The 18,247-nt window shown below is 37.0% G+C and overlaps 1 protein-coding gene across 9 annotated transcripts in view; it reads right to left on the reverse strand.

The window, feature by feature from the left end:
• Rfx (regulatory transcription factor Rfx) overlaps positions 1 to 18,247 on the reverse strand; it is a 342,716-nt gene that overhangs the window by 99,576 nt on the left and 224,893 nt on the right. For all 9 annotated transcript variants that reach the window (XM_081742843.1, XM_081742844.1, XM_081742841.1 and 6 more), the window contains one exon: positions 2,626 to 2,854. In XM_081742843.1, the coding sequence (XP_081598969.1) occupies positions 2,626 to 2,854 (229 nt within the window). The remainder of the gene's footprint in view (positions 1 to 2,625; positions 2,855 to 18,247) is intronic.

Here is an 18,247-nt window from a genome sequence, read left to right on the forward strand (position 1 = left end):
TATACACCAAATGAAAGCTTGAATTTTCTTCATTTACACCCAATCACTCCCACGGGTTTATGTGTACCGGCAATGGCTTTAATCATTTTGTACCCAATTACCCCCTTGAGTGGAAATTAGACCACCACAAAAAGAAAAATGTTGCATCCTCAAAAGTAAAGATGCCGAAAGCTTATCACTACCACAGTAGGTGAAGAAGAACCTGCAATACAATCAGTTCTTAAAAAACTAGAAGAACACCTATAACCTGTGAGGGGAAAAATGTTGACAAAAACATACCTTCCAATTTCCCCTTCTATCCTATATATAATCCTTCTACTTCTTATCGACACACCATCTTCCTTATGCAGACCATCACTTCATCCCATACTTTAAACATTTACTTGTTGGTTCAAATACAAGTTTCTCATGAGTCTCCGATCTGTCCATTCTAACCCATTTCTCTCTAGAATTCCCATCAACAACTTTCAGTTCAACCGATCAAAACCCTCTTTTGGGTCAGAACATAATATAGAATTTATTTCCATTTTCTATAAGCCTTTCACCGACACTCTTGTACCCTTACCTCTCCCAAACCCCAACTCTTCTTTCTCAATTTCGTCTTTTGTTCTAATGTAGCCTTCTGTTCATTATTCGAAGTATATATATATATATATATATATATATATATATATATTGCTGCATGCGATATGAGACATAGTTCTGTATTAATATCTATCTACATTGGACGATTGCAAACAAGTTTTTACAACTCGACTCAAAAGTCATTTGTGTGTGTCCGTCTCTTTACGCTAACACGTAAATCTGATCAGCTTTTCATTACACTTGGCATATATCTTCCTGCAAGAAAAGCATTTTGTTTGCAGTTGGAATCCGTCAAGAGTAAGAGGATAAATCTATCTCATGTTACAAGTTTGCACATATCCTTAATGTGAAAAGAAAACAATTTTTTGGAATGTTCAATTAATATCTAAAAATCGCTCAATTTTGATGCAACGTAGAGTATACACATTACGTTCAGCACGTTCCGGGACTACCCCGAAATAATATACTTAACAATCCCAGAAAAAAATATAACCACTGAAGTTTTCTACATACATTCCTTTTCGCGCTATACACTCGCATGTCAGTCGTAATCGTTCTGATGATGAATATGAAGGTTCAAGTTCTGCACTGAAAAGACCGAAGTACAGATTTAAGGAGGAAACAAGGATAATATGTTTTCTGTTGGGAATATCATGGCAAGACGGTGGTGTCAATCGTAATACTAGGTGAAACACCCTTATTTTCTGTGGCGACGTACGTTAATAAATGAGAGCACCAATTACTCCTGTGGAAACAGTAAGTACCGCTCCCACTTACTGATGTACATCGCCACAGGAAATAATGGTGTTTCATCCAGTATTACGATTGACACCACCGTCTTGTCATGGTATTCCAACAGAAAACATATTATTTTGGTTTCCTCCTTAAATCTAGACGTCTTTTTTTTTTTTTTTTTTTTTTTGTGTGTGTGTGACACTTATTTTGGCCAAAAACTGAGGCAGAAGAATACAGATGTGGGTCGGCGCATTGACATGCGGAAGAAATCATTCATCAGATTCATTAAAGTTCGGGCTGGACACGACGAATTCTGGTGAAAAGGTGTTCGAGGACTTCCACGTAAAACGTCCTTACAGTCTAACCAGGAGCAAGAATTTTCGACGAACGATTACTTCAGAATCGAAAAATATGATTAGCATAGTTTTCACCTTGAATTTTGACGCGCACGCTTTCGTCGGGTGACCCTCTTCAAGGGATCACTATTTGGCTGATTGTCTCTTCGTTAGCAAATCATACTGAAAACACCATGTTTCATCACCCGTTATAATATTCAAGAAGAACCTGCGTCCATTCCGGCCGCCTCAACAAAGATCTGGGACACCTGTACGCGCTGTTCTTGTTCTTTTGACAACGAATGTCGAACAAACTTCGCACATAGCTTCTGCATGTGTAAATTCTCACTTACGATGCTATGAATGGTGCCTACAGAAATACCTAGTTCAACTGCAATATTATATATCCTTCCCTTCTACAAAACACGGCATCACTATAGTTACATCTAATTTCGAATTCTATGTATGATATCCGATGAGTTCCTCACTAAAATAGTATTTTAAGTTGAGCATAAGAGTGTAACTTCCAGACAGCGTAAGATACCTTTAAATGAGTTAATTGGCAACTGATAAAGAAGAGGTTACCTACTAGGTAAGGAACTAATGGTTGTACAGCATGATCTTTAAAGGGATCATTACAAGTAACGAATGAAAGTTGGAGTGATCCATAATGAATCGAAACTTCTCAAAACTTTTGTTAATCATCCTGTTGCAGTTAACCAATTGCTAGTCTATTATGTCCAATCCACAAACAGGAGTAACAATTTAAGATCGTCTCTGAGGATAGTATATACACTGCTTATTCTCATACGACATACCTCCATCTTTTGCTGGATGCCTCTTGAAGAAAGTTATTATTTTCTTTCTTTAAACAATAACTATGTGTAACATCGACATCCGTATTTTGCAATTGGCCCAGCTTAGACTTTTACTACAATAAGCATTAGTGTAATTGAAGCTGGATACTCACCTGTCACAGTGATGTAATGTGGAGAATTAACAATAGTGGCCTGTGTTGCGGCGGACTGGCTTGCTCCGTTCTGATCTCCTGCAGCTGAAGTGGCAGTGGTTGAATTTCCAGGCTGTGTGCTACTTACAACAACCTGAGCTGTTACTTGTGCTGTAGATGTTGTACCATTTGCTGTATTATTGGATTCGGTAGGACTGTCTGTGTTAGATGCGACTTCTACACTCCCGCTCTGTAAAAATAAAGGAAGAGAACAATTACAATTTGTATTTAATATGGTTTTACTAATACATTAAAATATTGCGTTGAAAACAAAAGATGCAATGGGTCAGGAACTGAACTCATTTCTCTGGCTAACCCTGCCCATGCGCTAACCTCAATAGATCCCATCTTTCCTCTCATCAGCCGTACATTTTACACTCTTCAGGTTAGTGAAATGAAATTTCTATTTTTACGTCTCACGAATATGTCCTTTATGCTAAAGGACATGGATAATAATGAATGATTGTGAATTGGTGAAATGAGAATGTAGAAGGAAACGGAAGAACTTCAAGAAAATCCAAGGGGACGATGGAGTTCACAAATTCTAGTTGCCAGGGATCGAGCCAAGGATCTCTCATACCGGAGATGAGCACTCTGCTACTGAGCCATTATGCCCCCTCTTCAAGTTCGCATGGAAATCATTTATATGGAGTGTATCACAAATTTTTAATTGGGTAATCCATTGTCTATTAATATCGTGGGAGACCCGGGTTCGATTCCCGGCGGGTGCTCATGTGGTTCGGATTCCACGTTAATCAGTAGGTCCACGTCTCATATAGCCTCGCTGCTGAAAGGGACGCTAAACTAAAATTAACTCACCTCAACTATCTATTAATATTGATGAACACCTATAACAGCCAAATTACCAGACACACAACAAGCACCCAGTTGTTGAAGCACAACAGATATAAGCTGTAGTAGGGTTCGGGTAAGAAATATGTATAGCTGAACTAGGGAAGGACTAGGTAGTGAAAAAATCTAACTGCGGAAACCTGTAACCTCTGTTGAATATTTTCCGGAGATGATTTTTCTCTCTTCTTGAAGCCTCCCCTCATCTCCTTTACACAACCTGAAAAGGGAATTTTCACCCTACTGAATCCCAAAAATAAGAAGCTATAAAGATTTAGATTTTATATCACATTAAATACTATGAATAGCCTAAGAAAATAATGTATATGTCTCAACTAATAATGTTTCAAATGTATAATGAATTTTAAGTACATCAAAATGAAGTAAACGGTGAAACGAAGAAAGTAAGAGATTGTTTGTCCTGCACAAAGCACACTTGGTGCGTGTTCGTTTCGAACCAGCGATCCACACATAACAGATAAGCGCTCTACCAGTAAGCCACAGCGGCTCCGTGTATGATTTTCATGCCATGTGTTGATCCACTCATACAGGTGAATAAGAACATGGACCAGCATGTTAACTTGGACATTCTCAATGTTTAGGAATTGCCATTTCTTTGAAAGATGTTGACGCATCAGCAGTATTCACAGGTTTTAAAGCGTTTGTACAATACGAAGCAAAAAACCTGCAACATGAAAGTTTAAGTTCATTGTGAAACTACGCCAACAACATAGGCAACCAACCTAACGTCTTTGTGGCACTAATCACGCCAGGATAACCTTCGGCTTCGCCCCCCTGCACACTTCGTTTGGAGCAAGAAATGCATAGACCACGTGACTACAAACCACAAATTTCTCACAAGATGGAGTAATAGATTGAGGTTCTTCTCATTTCTCTTCTCATTTTACATCCTCAGTTTTAAAGAGAGAGAAAGAGAAAAAGGTCAACGTGATAAAAACTAAATAAAGAGGAATATGTGAAATATAAAGGAAAATAAAACGTGCGCATATATTGACAAATGACACATGCACTTCAAAGGAGACCATCTCAAATTTTGTTATGAACCATATATAATAACTGTGAGAATCAGCAAACCACAAAGACATAATTACACACAGTAAGTGTTATACAACACATATTTATTTAAACAAATAAAAATGCTTGCAGAAAGCTGAAAATGTCTTTAAAATCTCAACCTTAACTGAAACAAGAGATTACTTCTCTATTGTTTTTCTTCGTAGCATCCATCTACATGGAGAAATGAGAAAGAGATAACATCTTAAGAGATTCGCACGTATACAATATCGGAAACTGCTAAATGGAAAAAAGTACCGTCTTTGGCTGGGATTCGAACCCAGAACCATAGTGTTAGAAATCCAACACTCTACCGATGTAGCTAGTCTGACAGTAATACCCTGTTCCTCCATCATTACCTATGAAAGATGGAATGGAGTCTGCAGAAAACTACGTCTAATATGTCCACGACAGACCGCCTATAACCTATGTCTAATTGGTACTTAAAAAAGCTAGTTCTACACGTGCATAGAAAAGTAAAATCAAATGAGTAGTTAGTACACATCACTTTGTCTGTCTCACTCTATCTCTGACTATAGAAATCGAGGAAGAAGAAAAAAGTATAGAGGTGAGAACACAGGAAGAACAAGCAAAAATATAAGTTGCAGGAAAATGAATATCAAGGAGAGAGAGAGAGACATAGAGACAGAGAGAAAAATAGAGGGAACGGAGCAAATGATTTAATATACATCGGAAAAGAAGATTCACAACTGTGCTATACATTTAATGTATTGAATACTCTGCAGGCCCGTATCCACGAGGGGGCTAGGGGGGCCGCCCCCCCTAAACTTTGGATGGCCCCAATAAAGGTTTCACGATAGGCTTGCAAATAAACTATAATATGGTGATGAAGTATAATATGATTGGGTCGGGCTCCCCCTAACTTCGGCCGCCCCCCCCTTAAATTTGTGGGCTGGCTACGGGCCTGATACTCTGTTTCTTCTAAATTGCTTGCTAGATGACAAATATTTATTTGTAAAAACGTAGCAAATGCCCGCGTTGTCTTGTTTTCTTACTATTTCAGTAATAGTGGAAAACGTGGTTTATGCAACATAATAAATTACTAATTTTCCCACAACAACCATGTAGATGTTGATGATTTTGAGTTTAACGTCCGTTCAGCAGCGAGATTATATGAGACGTTGACCTACTTATTAACGTGGAATCCGAACCATATGAGCTGCTGCCGGGAATCGAAGCAACCATGTACTGTTGGTAAGAAATTTCTAAGCAAAAGAAAAAACTGATCAGCAAAATACATAAAACTATATAGTCCTGCAAACTATTACCTAAAGAGAATTTATTGTAAAATCAATACATCCATGTGGCGGTATATAGTCGTAAAGTGATTAGAAAACTTAATATTAAACTGTCGATCACATTGTTTTACTTATTTGAATTCAATGTCGTATAGATTCGGTTTTAGCTCTAGATTTCAGCGTTCTCACTTCGATTCTTAACTTGTTGGAAATATGCATTAATCGAAATTATAAAAACATACGAAATTTAACTAGCTAAAAGAAGAGAATAACATAAAAATCCGGATTAGAGTACGTCGTCGCCAACATGTGCTTTTATTTCAGGGAGCATAAAGTCGAGAAGATCAACATTTTTTTTTTTTTTTTTTTACCATTAAATCGGCCTATAATTCGATGGATACCACCTAACCTGCAGTCTCGCATATCCATCCCCAACAGTGAATCGTCACATGACCCATTCGCGCTGAACGGGCCATATATTGTGGATCAAACCGTCTTCCAGATGGGCGATACACACGTGTTGTCCCAAAATTTCCAGTGGAAAATATTTTTTCATCTGTAAAGACAACAGTGTCCCAGTGACAAGTAATATTTAGCTCTGCAAACGCCAGTCTATCGACTTTGTGATCTTCTGTCAATCTCTCCTTAACAGCAGCCCGGAAGGACCTTAAGCCTGCGGCCCGAATTCGCCGTCGGACTGTAGTTACATAACCTGGAAAGGTGGTAGACTGTTGCAGTTTTCGGGCACACATGAAAGGCTGTCGACAGCATTGATCAACTAATCGTTGGTCTTGTGTCGGTGAGGACACTCGTGGCCGACCACTTCCAGATTTTCGAGTTAGGCTTCCAGTTTCCTCATATTTTTTCCACCACCTGAACGCTGTTGCACGATGCACGCCTAATCGAGCGCCTGCTTCAGGAACACTCAATCCCGCATGTTCAATTAGAGCGATAACACTCTCGCGTACAGAATGATCATATTGCGCCATCCTTACACACCAAAGTAAAAGTGATAGAACGTCTTTGAATATAGGATAATGCAACATATTGCTATACATGACGTCGTATTATGAAAGGCATGCGTAGAAGAAGTAGATGTGCCTGTAATCAACTGTTGTTGCACGCAAAAATACTCACTCACTGTTAGTAACAAAATATTTTCCATTTTTTTAAATCCAATACATTAGAATATAGTAGCAGTTACTATTTTTTAAGAACATAACTTCCATCGAGTGGTGGGCATAAACAAAAACTCGTAACTATGCAACAGTTAACTTCCATCAAAACCCACGAAGCACTTTACAGATTTAATCTGATTTATTTGTGCAATTTAGATACATATAAGATTACAACTTGTCCGGGAAATGTGTTTATACTCGTTTAAAACAGTTCTATTCTATTATTCGCCACTCGTATACATTATATGACAAACAACAAAACAGAAACAAGTGCAAATACTATAGACAATATTTATCAAAACGTATTAGAGGATTAAGATATAGCCGAGCGGTTTAGTAGAGTAGTCTACTACCTCCGCCTTCTCGTGTTCAAACCCACCTCAGGTTTGTGTCTATTCTCTGTTTTTTTTTTCTTGTGCTTTCACAACGAACGTTTTTCTATAATTCCTATAAGCTATGACTTGCAAACCCTAAAGAAAATACACATGTTTATTGTAATACTCTAATCCGGATTTTTATGTTATTCTCTTCTTTTAGCTAGTTAAATTTCGTATATTTTTATAATTTCGATTAATGCATATTTCCAACAAGTTAAGAATCGAAGTGAGAACGCTGAAATCTAGAGCTAAAACCGAATCTATACGACATTGAATTCAAATAAGTAAAACAATGTGATCGACAGTTTAATATTAAGTTTTCTAATCACTTTACGACTATATACCGCCACATGGATGTATTGATTTTACAATAAATTCTCTTTAGGTAATAGTTTGCAGGACTATCGTTTTATGTATTTTGCTGATCAGTTTTTTCTTTTGCTTAGAAATTTCTTACCAACAGTACATGGTTGCTTCGATTCCCGGCAGCAGCTCATATGGTTCGGATTCCACGTTAATAAGTAGGTCAACGTCTCATATAATCTCGCTGCTGAACGGACGTTAAACTCAAAATCATCAACAACATCTACATGGTTGTTGTGGGAAAATTAGTAATTTATTATGTTGCATAAACCACGTTTTCCACTATTACTGAAATAGTAAGAAAACAAGACAACGCGGGCATTTGCTACGTTTTTACAAATAAATATTTGTCATCTAGCAAGCAATTTAGAAGGAACAGAGTATCAGGCCCGTAGCCAGCCCACAAATTTAAGGGGGGGGGGGCGGCCGAAGTTAGGGGGAGCCCGACCCAATCATATTATACTTCATCACCATATTATAGTTTATTTGCAAGCCTATCGTGAAACCTTTATTGGGGCCATCCAAAGTTTAGGGGGGGCGGCCCCCCTAGCCCCCCCGTGGATACGGGCCTGCAGAGTATTCAATACATTAAATGTATAGCACAGTTGTGAATCTTCTTTTCCGATGTATATTAAATCATTTGCTCCGTTCCCTCTATTTTTCTCTCTGTCTCTATGTCTCTCTCTCTCACCTTGATATTCATTTTCCTGCAACTTATATTTTTGCTTGTTCTTCCTGTGTTCTCACCTCTATACTTTTTTCTTCTTCCTCGATTTCTATAGTCAGAGATAGAGTGAGACAGACAAAGTGATGTGTACTAACTACTCATTTGATTTTACTTTTCTATGCACGTGTAGAACTAGCTTTTTTAAGTACCAATTAGACATAGGTTATAGGCGGTCTGTCGTGGACATATTAGACGTAGTTTTCTGCAGACTCCATTCCATCTTTCATAGGTAATGATGGAGGAACAGGGTATTACTGTCAGACTAGCTACATCGGTAGAGTGTTGGATTTCTAACACTATGGTTCTGGGTTCGAATCCCAGCCAAAGACGGTACTTTTTTCCATTTAGCAGTTTCCGATATTGTATACGTGCGAATCTCTTAAGATGTTATCTCTTTCTCATTTCTCCATGTAGATGGATGCTACGAAGAAAAACAATAGAGAAGTAATCTCTTGTTTCAGTTAAGGTTGAGATTTTAAAGACATTTTCAGCTTTCTGCAAGCATTTTTATTTGTTTAAATAAATATGTGTTGTATAACACTTACTGTGTGTAATTATGTCTTTGTGGTTTGCTGATTCTCACAGTTATTATATATGGTTCATAACAAAATTTGAGATGGTCTCCTTTGAAGTGCATGTGTCATTTGTCAATATATGCGCACGTTTTATTTTCCTTTATATTTCACATATTCCTCTTTATTTAGTTTTTATCACGTTGACCTTTTTCTCTTTCTCTCTCTTTAAAACTGAGGATGTAAAATGAGAAGAGAAATGAGAAGAACCTCAATCTATTACTCCATCTTGTGAGAAATTTGTGGTTTGTAGTCACGTGGTCTATGCATTTCTTGCTCCAAACGAAGTGTGCAGGGGGACGAAGCCGAAGGTTATCCTGGCGTGATCAGTGCCACAAAGACGTTAGGTTGGTTGCCTATGTTGTTGGCGTAGTTTCACAATGAACTTAAACTTTCATGTTGCAGGTTTTTTGCTTCGTATTGTACATGGTTTGAGAAACATTCTGCCACCTGCTGCACATGGTATGGTCGAAAGTCCCGAGATTTAAATAAAAAAGAAAAAATATGTGATACAGAACTATTTGTAGTAGTAGATGAAACACAGAAAGACATAATCGTACTTTGCGGGAACTATGAAATCTACTATGAAGGAATACGTTATTTCATAGCCCATAGTTATAGAATGTATAGCAAAAGCGCGCTTGCATGGCTTTGTGTGTTTGACGGAAAAACATCTCAATTTCTTGTGCACTTTATCGCTGTATAGAAAAAATTAAAAGAGAAAATCATACATTGTTTCACGCTTGTCAGGGGTGCCCACAAGGGGGGGTTATGACGCAAACTGCGTCATTGAAATATTTCGGGGGGGTAAAAATCTATATAAATATGTTTGAGGGTGTGTAAAAATTAATCGAAAAGATTTTTTTTTTTTTATGGAAGAACACCTATGGATAGACAATTGCGGGGGGGTGCGTCATGGACATAAGGGTGGGTGGGCACCACTGCTTAAGTTACACATAACTTTAGATATCGGAAAATTATTTACAGCAGAAGTGTTTTAACGTATAAAATCAAGGCTATTGCCGTGAGCCACTTACTGATTCCTCGAACTGCAGCGACCTAGTTCAATTGTCTTAAAAGCTGAAGTTCGTATTATTTTAATCATATTTGACAAGAGGTCTATAATACTCTAGAAAACTTCGAAGCAATTGATAACTTATCTACTGAAGATTAGGGTAGTCAGGGACGTATGCAGGAAGTGGAACCTGGGGGGGGGGGGTCTGAGCCACTGAAATCCCGCCTTTTCTGTAAATTCAGTCTAATTTCACGGGTAATTTTACAAATTTTAATCTAATTTATTCTCATACTGAATCTGGACTCCTCGAAAACCTTTGGACTTCCCGCAATAAATTCCTGTGTAGTCCCTGGTGACAGTAGCCACATTAAGCTGACAGCAGGTGTAGGAATGGCCACAAGTTGAATGTATGGTTGCAGAAAGGAATAAATGTTTAATACAGCGATCATTATTGATTATTAATCAAAGCAGTTAGTACATTTTTTTAAATACTCGCACGACATCACAAACACACTGAAACCATAATATGACGCATCGATGAGCTATAGTTTAATCTTTGCTGTCTTTCACTCCAGTTGACCTAGATAAAACGAAGTAGCATACGGTTTTAATAAAATGTAATACATAACTAAAATATGTCTATGCATTAATCATGCTGCATAAAATAATACACACTAAGAATATGCATCAAACAGCGTCTTTGATATACCTATACATTTTCAATTGAGTGATTAATTGGACTTTAACCGTTTTTTTCAGTTCCGAGGCTACATGAGAGGGGAGCACTTGCTACAGTGGAACCCGAACCACTATTCAGGTTTGTACTGGAGGCAAGCATTCCACCATGGATCAAAGTCATAACCAAACAGAGAACTTCCTCGTGGCTATTATGATTAACGTGGCACGGGGGAGTTGGGGTCGCCTCCTAGTTAAGACCTCATGTGGTTCGGATCCACATTAAGCTGTAGGTCCACGTCTCATATAGCCTTGCTACTGGCACGGACACTTAAAATCAAATCCAATCGTAATCAAACGCCTTAGCCATTTGATCTCAAAGTTAAATATATCAATGTGCCATAAGAGGTTTCATGTATTGTTGTATCTTGTCAAACGTTTTCAGTGTATTAGTTCTTGATTTTACTAAAGCAATTTGTCATTGGAGTCAAAAGTGAGTGTATAGATTGGTTTGATGTATGTTAACGATAACGACCCCGACATTAATACCTTGGAATCTAATGTATGATTACGAATCACTCATTTATTTAAAACACATCGTGTAAAAAATAATTTTAAACAGTAATAATTTCAGGGCTTGACCCTGGGGGAAAATTTTGCCCCTTGAGCAAACAAATTCCCCGGGGTATTTCTCAGTTATGGTCATAAGTATTTTCGCAGTTAGTTTCATCCACTGTTTTATTTCGAGTTCGCCTCCGGTTAAAACCTAAAATCATCACTGACTCTGTGCTTTAAAAAATTTAATTATTTCAGAACTCTCCTTGTTCAAGAATTTCACCACAATAATCAATGTTCTGAGAAACATCGGTCTTATTTTTGTACTTTAAATGATCATGCACTCGATAGTTTCCTGAAAACTATGTATCTTCATTAATCAAACTTGTAGTTAAGGATTATTCATGTTTCCTGATCAAACTTGTCTTTGATCTTTCCAATCAAACCTGAAAGGTCCTTCCTTCATTATCTAGTCTCAAATTTATTTTCTGACGATAGCCTAGAAGCTAAAACACTTATTTAGTTTGGTGTGCATTAAGGTATTTATCTCAGTAATAATTAAATAATTTGTAATAATTAAATCACGCGTAAGCACATTAATTTTTTTGTTTCTTGCGTTTATTTCAACGACGTAATTCATTTTCTAAATAAAATATTACTATGTATTTAGAAGCGGAAACGCTGTTAATTTGCATTAATTACAAAGGGACATTACTGCTCATCCTCCAGGTAACTTTCAAATCAAGCTTAGAATATTCGTGACAGTTAAAACGTACGTTAGATAATGATCTTTCAATGAATATTTCTTTTACTTAATAAGTACATATTTTATTTAATTATTTATAGATTAATATATTTCTCGTAGATACAACATAGTAATACATTTCACTTACGCACAATTAAGTACACTTTTCTTTGTTATATTAACCGCACAACTGAAATTAAATCTGAATAGCTTATTTTAATATTCAGGTATCGTGTGAAGTGTACATAAGCCTAATATTTATTATACCATTTTCACTCTGTATTTATGTGCATAGCCTTCCTTACTTCACTTTCAGATAGCTGTCCGAGTTAATTTATACAAACACTTCGCACAATTAACACGCTGCATTATTTGATACTTTGAAAATATATTCTTTTAATCCTTTTTAGTACGGTAATATTGTGTTTTAAAATAATCTATATATTTTAAGGGAGTTTATTCAAGGAACGTTCAGTACCTCGTGTAAACAAATACACGTGATGATGGCTACATTTCATTGGTTAGAGCAGTGGTGCCCACCCCCCTCAATTGTCTATCCGTAGGAGTTCTTCCATGAAAAAAAAAATCTTTTCGATTAATTTTTACACCCCCTCAAACATATTTATATAGATTTTTACCACCCCAAATATTTCAATGACGCAGCTTGCGTCATAGTCCCCCTATGTAGGCACCCCTGGTTAGAGATTCTATCAACATCCATGCAGTAGAAGAAAATAGTCCAGTATCAAGTAAGCTGTTTTTTTAAATGTTTTTGTTGCTTATAAGGCTCATTACCAGAAATGCAAATCCTTTCAATTAATTAATAGAAACAACACTGTATCTACGTAAGAACTAAATTGAATTGATGCAATAAAAAATACGCATGCGCAGAAGGTGGTTTTGTCCCACCTTCGCGCGAATTAAAATTTACAATATGGCCGCATGCGGTGAATATGTAAAACATTGACAGGGGAAACCGTTGCGTAGTGGTGAAAAACGTATTGTTCTCAATGTTTTCCACAAGCTGTGTGAAAAATATCCAAAGCCATAAAAGACATAGTGAAATTAATTGCAGAATTTACTGGTGTGTGTGTGTTTAGTATTAATGGTACTCGCAGTGAAAGATTAAAAAAAGGAACATTGTCAACTCCCGGGAAGAAACATCGACGTAAAAAAAAACAGCATTGGAAGTAACAGGGGTGCCCACAAGGGGGGGGGGCTATGACGCAAACTACGTCATTGAAATATTTGGGGGGGGGTTAAAAATCTATATAAATATGTTTGAGGGAGTGTAAAAATTAATCGAAAAGATTTTTTTCATGGAAGAACACCTACGGATAGACAATTGAGGGGGGGTGGACACCACTGGGAAGTAAGAACTGCTGTACGTAGAAAAGCTCATCAATGTTACGTGAGAAATGAACCACTGACAAATGAATAAAGTGCTATCCGCTGTAAACAGTGATACAGATTTACCTAATTTCAAAAGAACAAGATTTTATACTCTACTGTGTGAAATCGGGTTCGAATTTGTCCGCACAAATCGAAAACAAATAATTATTGATCGTGAAGATTTACACTGGCGTAGGGAATACCTGAGGAAAATTCGTTCCTACAGGTAATGAATGCCTATATATATATATATATATATATGCATGCCTATTACCTTGATGATACTTGGATCAATTAAGGTCACACAACAACAAAAGTGTGGGTTGACTCGAGTGTAAAAAATCGAAAGCAAGCTTTTCTTTCAGGTTTGAGCACCGGGTTGAAAAATCTTACAGGAATGGGCAAGTGTCTGATTCTCCTACATATTTGAAGATTTTTTTTTTTTTTTTTTTTTTTTTTTTGGAGAGAGGGGCTTTGTTGCTTGAATCCAACAAAGCGGGGGATTATAATGATGAGATGACAGGTGATGTGTTTAGAAATTGGTTTCAAAAAATTCTGCCGAAACTCGAACCTAACAGTGTGATTGTCATGGACAATGCGCCGTATCACACTGTAAGGTCAGAGCGCATTCCAAACAGATCGTGGTTCAAAAACGATATCACTGAATGGATGGAAAATAAAGACATACCATACACAGAGGACATGATAAAAGACGAGCTAATTCAGGTGATAAACGTAGCAAATGTGAAATAAAAATATGATAAATATATTATTGACAGTATGGCAGAAAACGCTGGCCACACTACTCCCTCCCTACCATTTTTTTAAAAAAAATCTGACTGAGTGATATGGAGTCAGGTCAAGGGTTATGTTAGAAGTAACAATACCACGTTCAAAATCAAGGACGTTAAGAACTTAGTTCAAAAGGGTTTGGAGCAGGTAACAGCTGATAAGTGGCAAGAGTGTATCCAACTTGTCGAAGGCGAGGAGGAAAGATTCTTAGAATTGTCTGGGATCTGTGACTCAGTTGTTGACCGTCTGGTTATAAATGTTGCTGACACAAGTAGCAGTGAGAGCGAGAACACTAATGTGGAAGGGTTACAACCAGGGGTAAAAGTGGATCTGAAAAGGTGAAGGGACGGTAGGTAGCGGCATGACGTCACGCCGTTCCCCTTGTCTATTTTTGCCTATTGTAATTTTTATAGGAACTGGGGGACGCTATACATTTTTTCGAGCACGGCGTCCCTCGGATTCCCCATCACTTTTACCCCTGCATACAACCCATGTCAGATTCGCAATAGATATGTTAACATGTTTTTATTTTTCGCTTTTGTTTACTTTTAAAACCGCAATCAAATCACCAAATAGCATTATTATTATTTTAATCGCGAATAGGGAAAGAAATAGAAATTCCAACTTTAATATGTAGTAATTATTGCTTGCTTTCATAATGCAAAACAGCCGTGCTTCAAATTAATCGTTTCGTCTGCAAAATCACAATATCTGGTGGTGGTCTTCTTGGTACAAGCACATGCTTTTCGAAAAAAGCGCTGACCGATAGCCAATCATCCGATGACTGGCGTAGTAATACCATTCTGCAATGTTTATATCAGGATCAGAAGGTTCGTTGAATAAAGAATAGTCAGATCTTGTTTGGATCTTTACTTGATAATATTGGCTTACACATTGAAACAAATGGCGACTGCTTTTCGCCATACAAGTGAAAAACAAATGACTGTTCAATTGCAGCGCGCTACTGTGCTGCCAAAATGTCTTGAGCCGTGGTAAAAATGAGAACTAAAGCTCACAATCACGCGTTGAGCCAATAAGGGTTCAGCAGTTGCTAAGCGAGAGAGTCTTAGCTAAAGAGAGTGGAATTCTTTCAGCCGATAGCAGCGCCTGAAACGGAAGACCAGGTGTCAAGTCAATGTGGCGTATCTTTAGTAACTGGAATCACATATAGTGGCACCGATTGTGCCTAGCCTAACGTTTGAGTCAGTTTCAAACATTTGAATCAATTTACGGGCATCTCTGGCGGAGGCGAGGGAGACGCGTCCCCCCAATATTTTGAAATACAAAATATTCAATATTTTATTTTATTTATTAACGACAGAATATCACATAAATAATAATTTATATTTATTTGGAATATAATATTCAGGCTGTGAAACGATTGTAATCGAGTTCTTGATATACCTTAGGGGGTCCGTGAAGGTAAGCAGAAAGGTAACAAATTGAATCGAAGTTAGTAAACAGGTTGGGCTAGGTAGTACCGTTTAAATCACTTTCTTTGATGTCCCCCTATTAAGGGCATCACTCTGGATAATCCCCATGTAAAGGTCTCTCTCATGTTCAGAGCTGGATGGTCGTCGTTAAGTAGTTACTTAAAGTCACCACAATGAAGATACTCTCAAATTTCCAGCACATGAGAGATGGGTGGAGGAAATTTTGAGACTTGTAATACATTTATCTAATGAGATTAAAATATTAACAAGGTTATAATTGTGATTTATACTAATAGAAACTATGAAATTAAGCCGAAATGATTTATGAAAATTAATCAAACTTTTTTTTTTTTTTTAACTTCCACAAGTAATATCTAGCTTTGTTCAAATTCAACGAGTCTTCACAACGATCTCAATTGATCTCTGGACCAGGGTCCACTAATTGTCCATGCCTGCATCACAACTTAACAATAAACTGGTCACAGTTTCCGAAAGAAAATAATACTATTGAAGTTGACGAACTTGCGGTTAACCACGAACTAACTGTCCTCTCCCTATGGTTCTCTATTTTTCTTCCGCCGGTTGTCTCTCAATAGTTGTAGACTCCCTCTACCTTCATTGTTTTTGGGGTTGTTGACCTTTTCCCTTTGTGATGTGACCCTCACTTGAGGCGGCGTCATATGTACAAATTTTGTAAATAATTAAAAATTTACTTATTGTCACTCTACTTTCTTTATTCACCCATGAACTTGAAACTTATTCTCACACACCAGTATGTTCCTTTTTCCTAAACTTTATTTTAATTACCTCAAATCATAGTTTTTTTTCAACTTGTTTATTTGTAGTATAGGACGTAGAAGCAGAAACTTTTTTGCCCCTGATGGGTGCCGCCTTTGGTGGCCGAATTCAAAACTGCGCTCAGGTGTCGGGTTGAGAAATAATTCGTCTGTACTATTGTTTACATTATCAAGATATGAATTAATTGAGATTAAACCTTTATATAGGACAAACAATAACCCTAAATACAACATGATACATAATTGTTTTACATATTTTTTTTAAAAATTGTGGAGCTGTCATCCTTTCAGATGCTAGATAAACAAAAAAAAAATTCATCTTGGTGGTGAGTTGTCTGCTGGCTCCCCCCTCCAGACACACCACCTGTCCTCATTCAGAAGTGGCTGCAAAATAGTTTTGACTGAATGGAAAGCATGTTTGAAACGAGGTATCGATGCGAGGCCGCGTAAAACATTTTTCTTAACTAGTATCGGACTTTCCAAGAACATTTTAATATTAAATATTACTTATTAATAATATTCCCTTTAAATCTGGTACTCCTGACATAAACGCTATGTTTTCTTTCTTTTTTTTTCGGTCAGGCTCGCTTACCAGCCTAACGGTTTTCCTCAGAGGTGTGAAAATACAGGTCAGATTGGATTTTTAGCACCTATTGTCACAAAAATTTAGCATTAAAGTGTGTACCCGCAACAATAAAGTTGAGTTTGGAAGTAACAATAGTTGCTAGTCAATGCTTCTAACTTCATTTCATTTCTCCAATTTCTGTTCCTTATAGAATATACGTTATAAACCTGCTTCTTTTTGGACATGCTCCTTACTTTAGGTTAGCAACTATGTTAGCTCAAAGGTTATTGAACTCTTGGCTTCTCGAATTTTCTTGTTGTGTGATGCGAAAGTTGAAATTTTGTGAAGATGAGTGCTTCTTAGACAGATTTTTTTTCTGTTATACGTTTAAACTCTAATATGAATATCATTTTGTATATAAATACTTCCATTTATACCTATTTATATCTGAATTAATCCTAGACGCCACTGAATCAATTTCTAGGCAAAAGAGAACTAGATCGGGAGAGTAATGTTCCCGGAAGTAGGAACGAAATACACAGTTCTGATTGGTTGGCGTTATCCATTTCTTGCCACGTTACATTCAAATAGCAGAAATTAAACGCTTGCTGCTGTCAGTCCTCGTGGCCGAGCGCGCTAGCGCTATGTGCTAGTAAAAAATATTGCCTTTAACGTGGTTTCAAACCCGGCCCAAGGAAAGTTTTTATTTTTTACAACACTTTTTTAAATTAAAATAAGATGAAAATAATACTCAAAAAAGTGATTTACTTACTTTAGTGCAGATTATTATTATTATTATTATTATTATTATTATTATTATTATTATTATTATTATTATTATTAGTAGTAGTAGTAGTAGTAGTAACGAGTTGGAAGCCCCCGCAGGGCTCGTTTTGTTCCACATTGACCCCCATGATATAAATTTGTGACCAACTTAAAACATACTTCCGGAGGTCGTGGCAAAAGGCGATGTTGCAATTCTACGGGACGGAGTTGGAGATGTAATTATTTTGATTAAATCGGGATGACTATATACGTATCTAGAAATAAAGAATGTAACTACAAGTATATATGACTAACATGATCTGCATAGCAAAAACTTCCAGAATGAAACTAACGGCAGTGATTCACTACTCACAGATGGAGCGTGTTTTTATCGCGAAATCATTATCCTTGAAGCTGTTAAGCTTTAGGTTGATATGGATGAACTGGCCA

The sequence above is a fragment of the Thermobia domestica genome, chromosome 16, assembly GCF_964235325.1.
Source record: "Thermobia domestica chromosome 16, izTheDome1.hap1.1, whole genome shotgun sequence".
Classification (NCBI taxonomy): Eukaryota; Metazoa; Arthropoda; class Insecta; order Zygentoma; family Lepismatidae; genus Thermobia; species Thermobia domestica.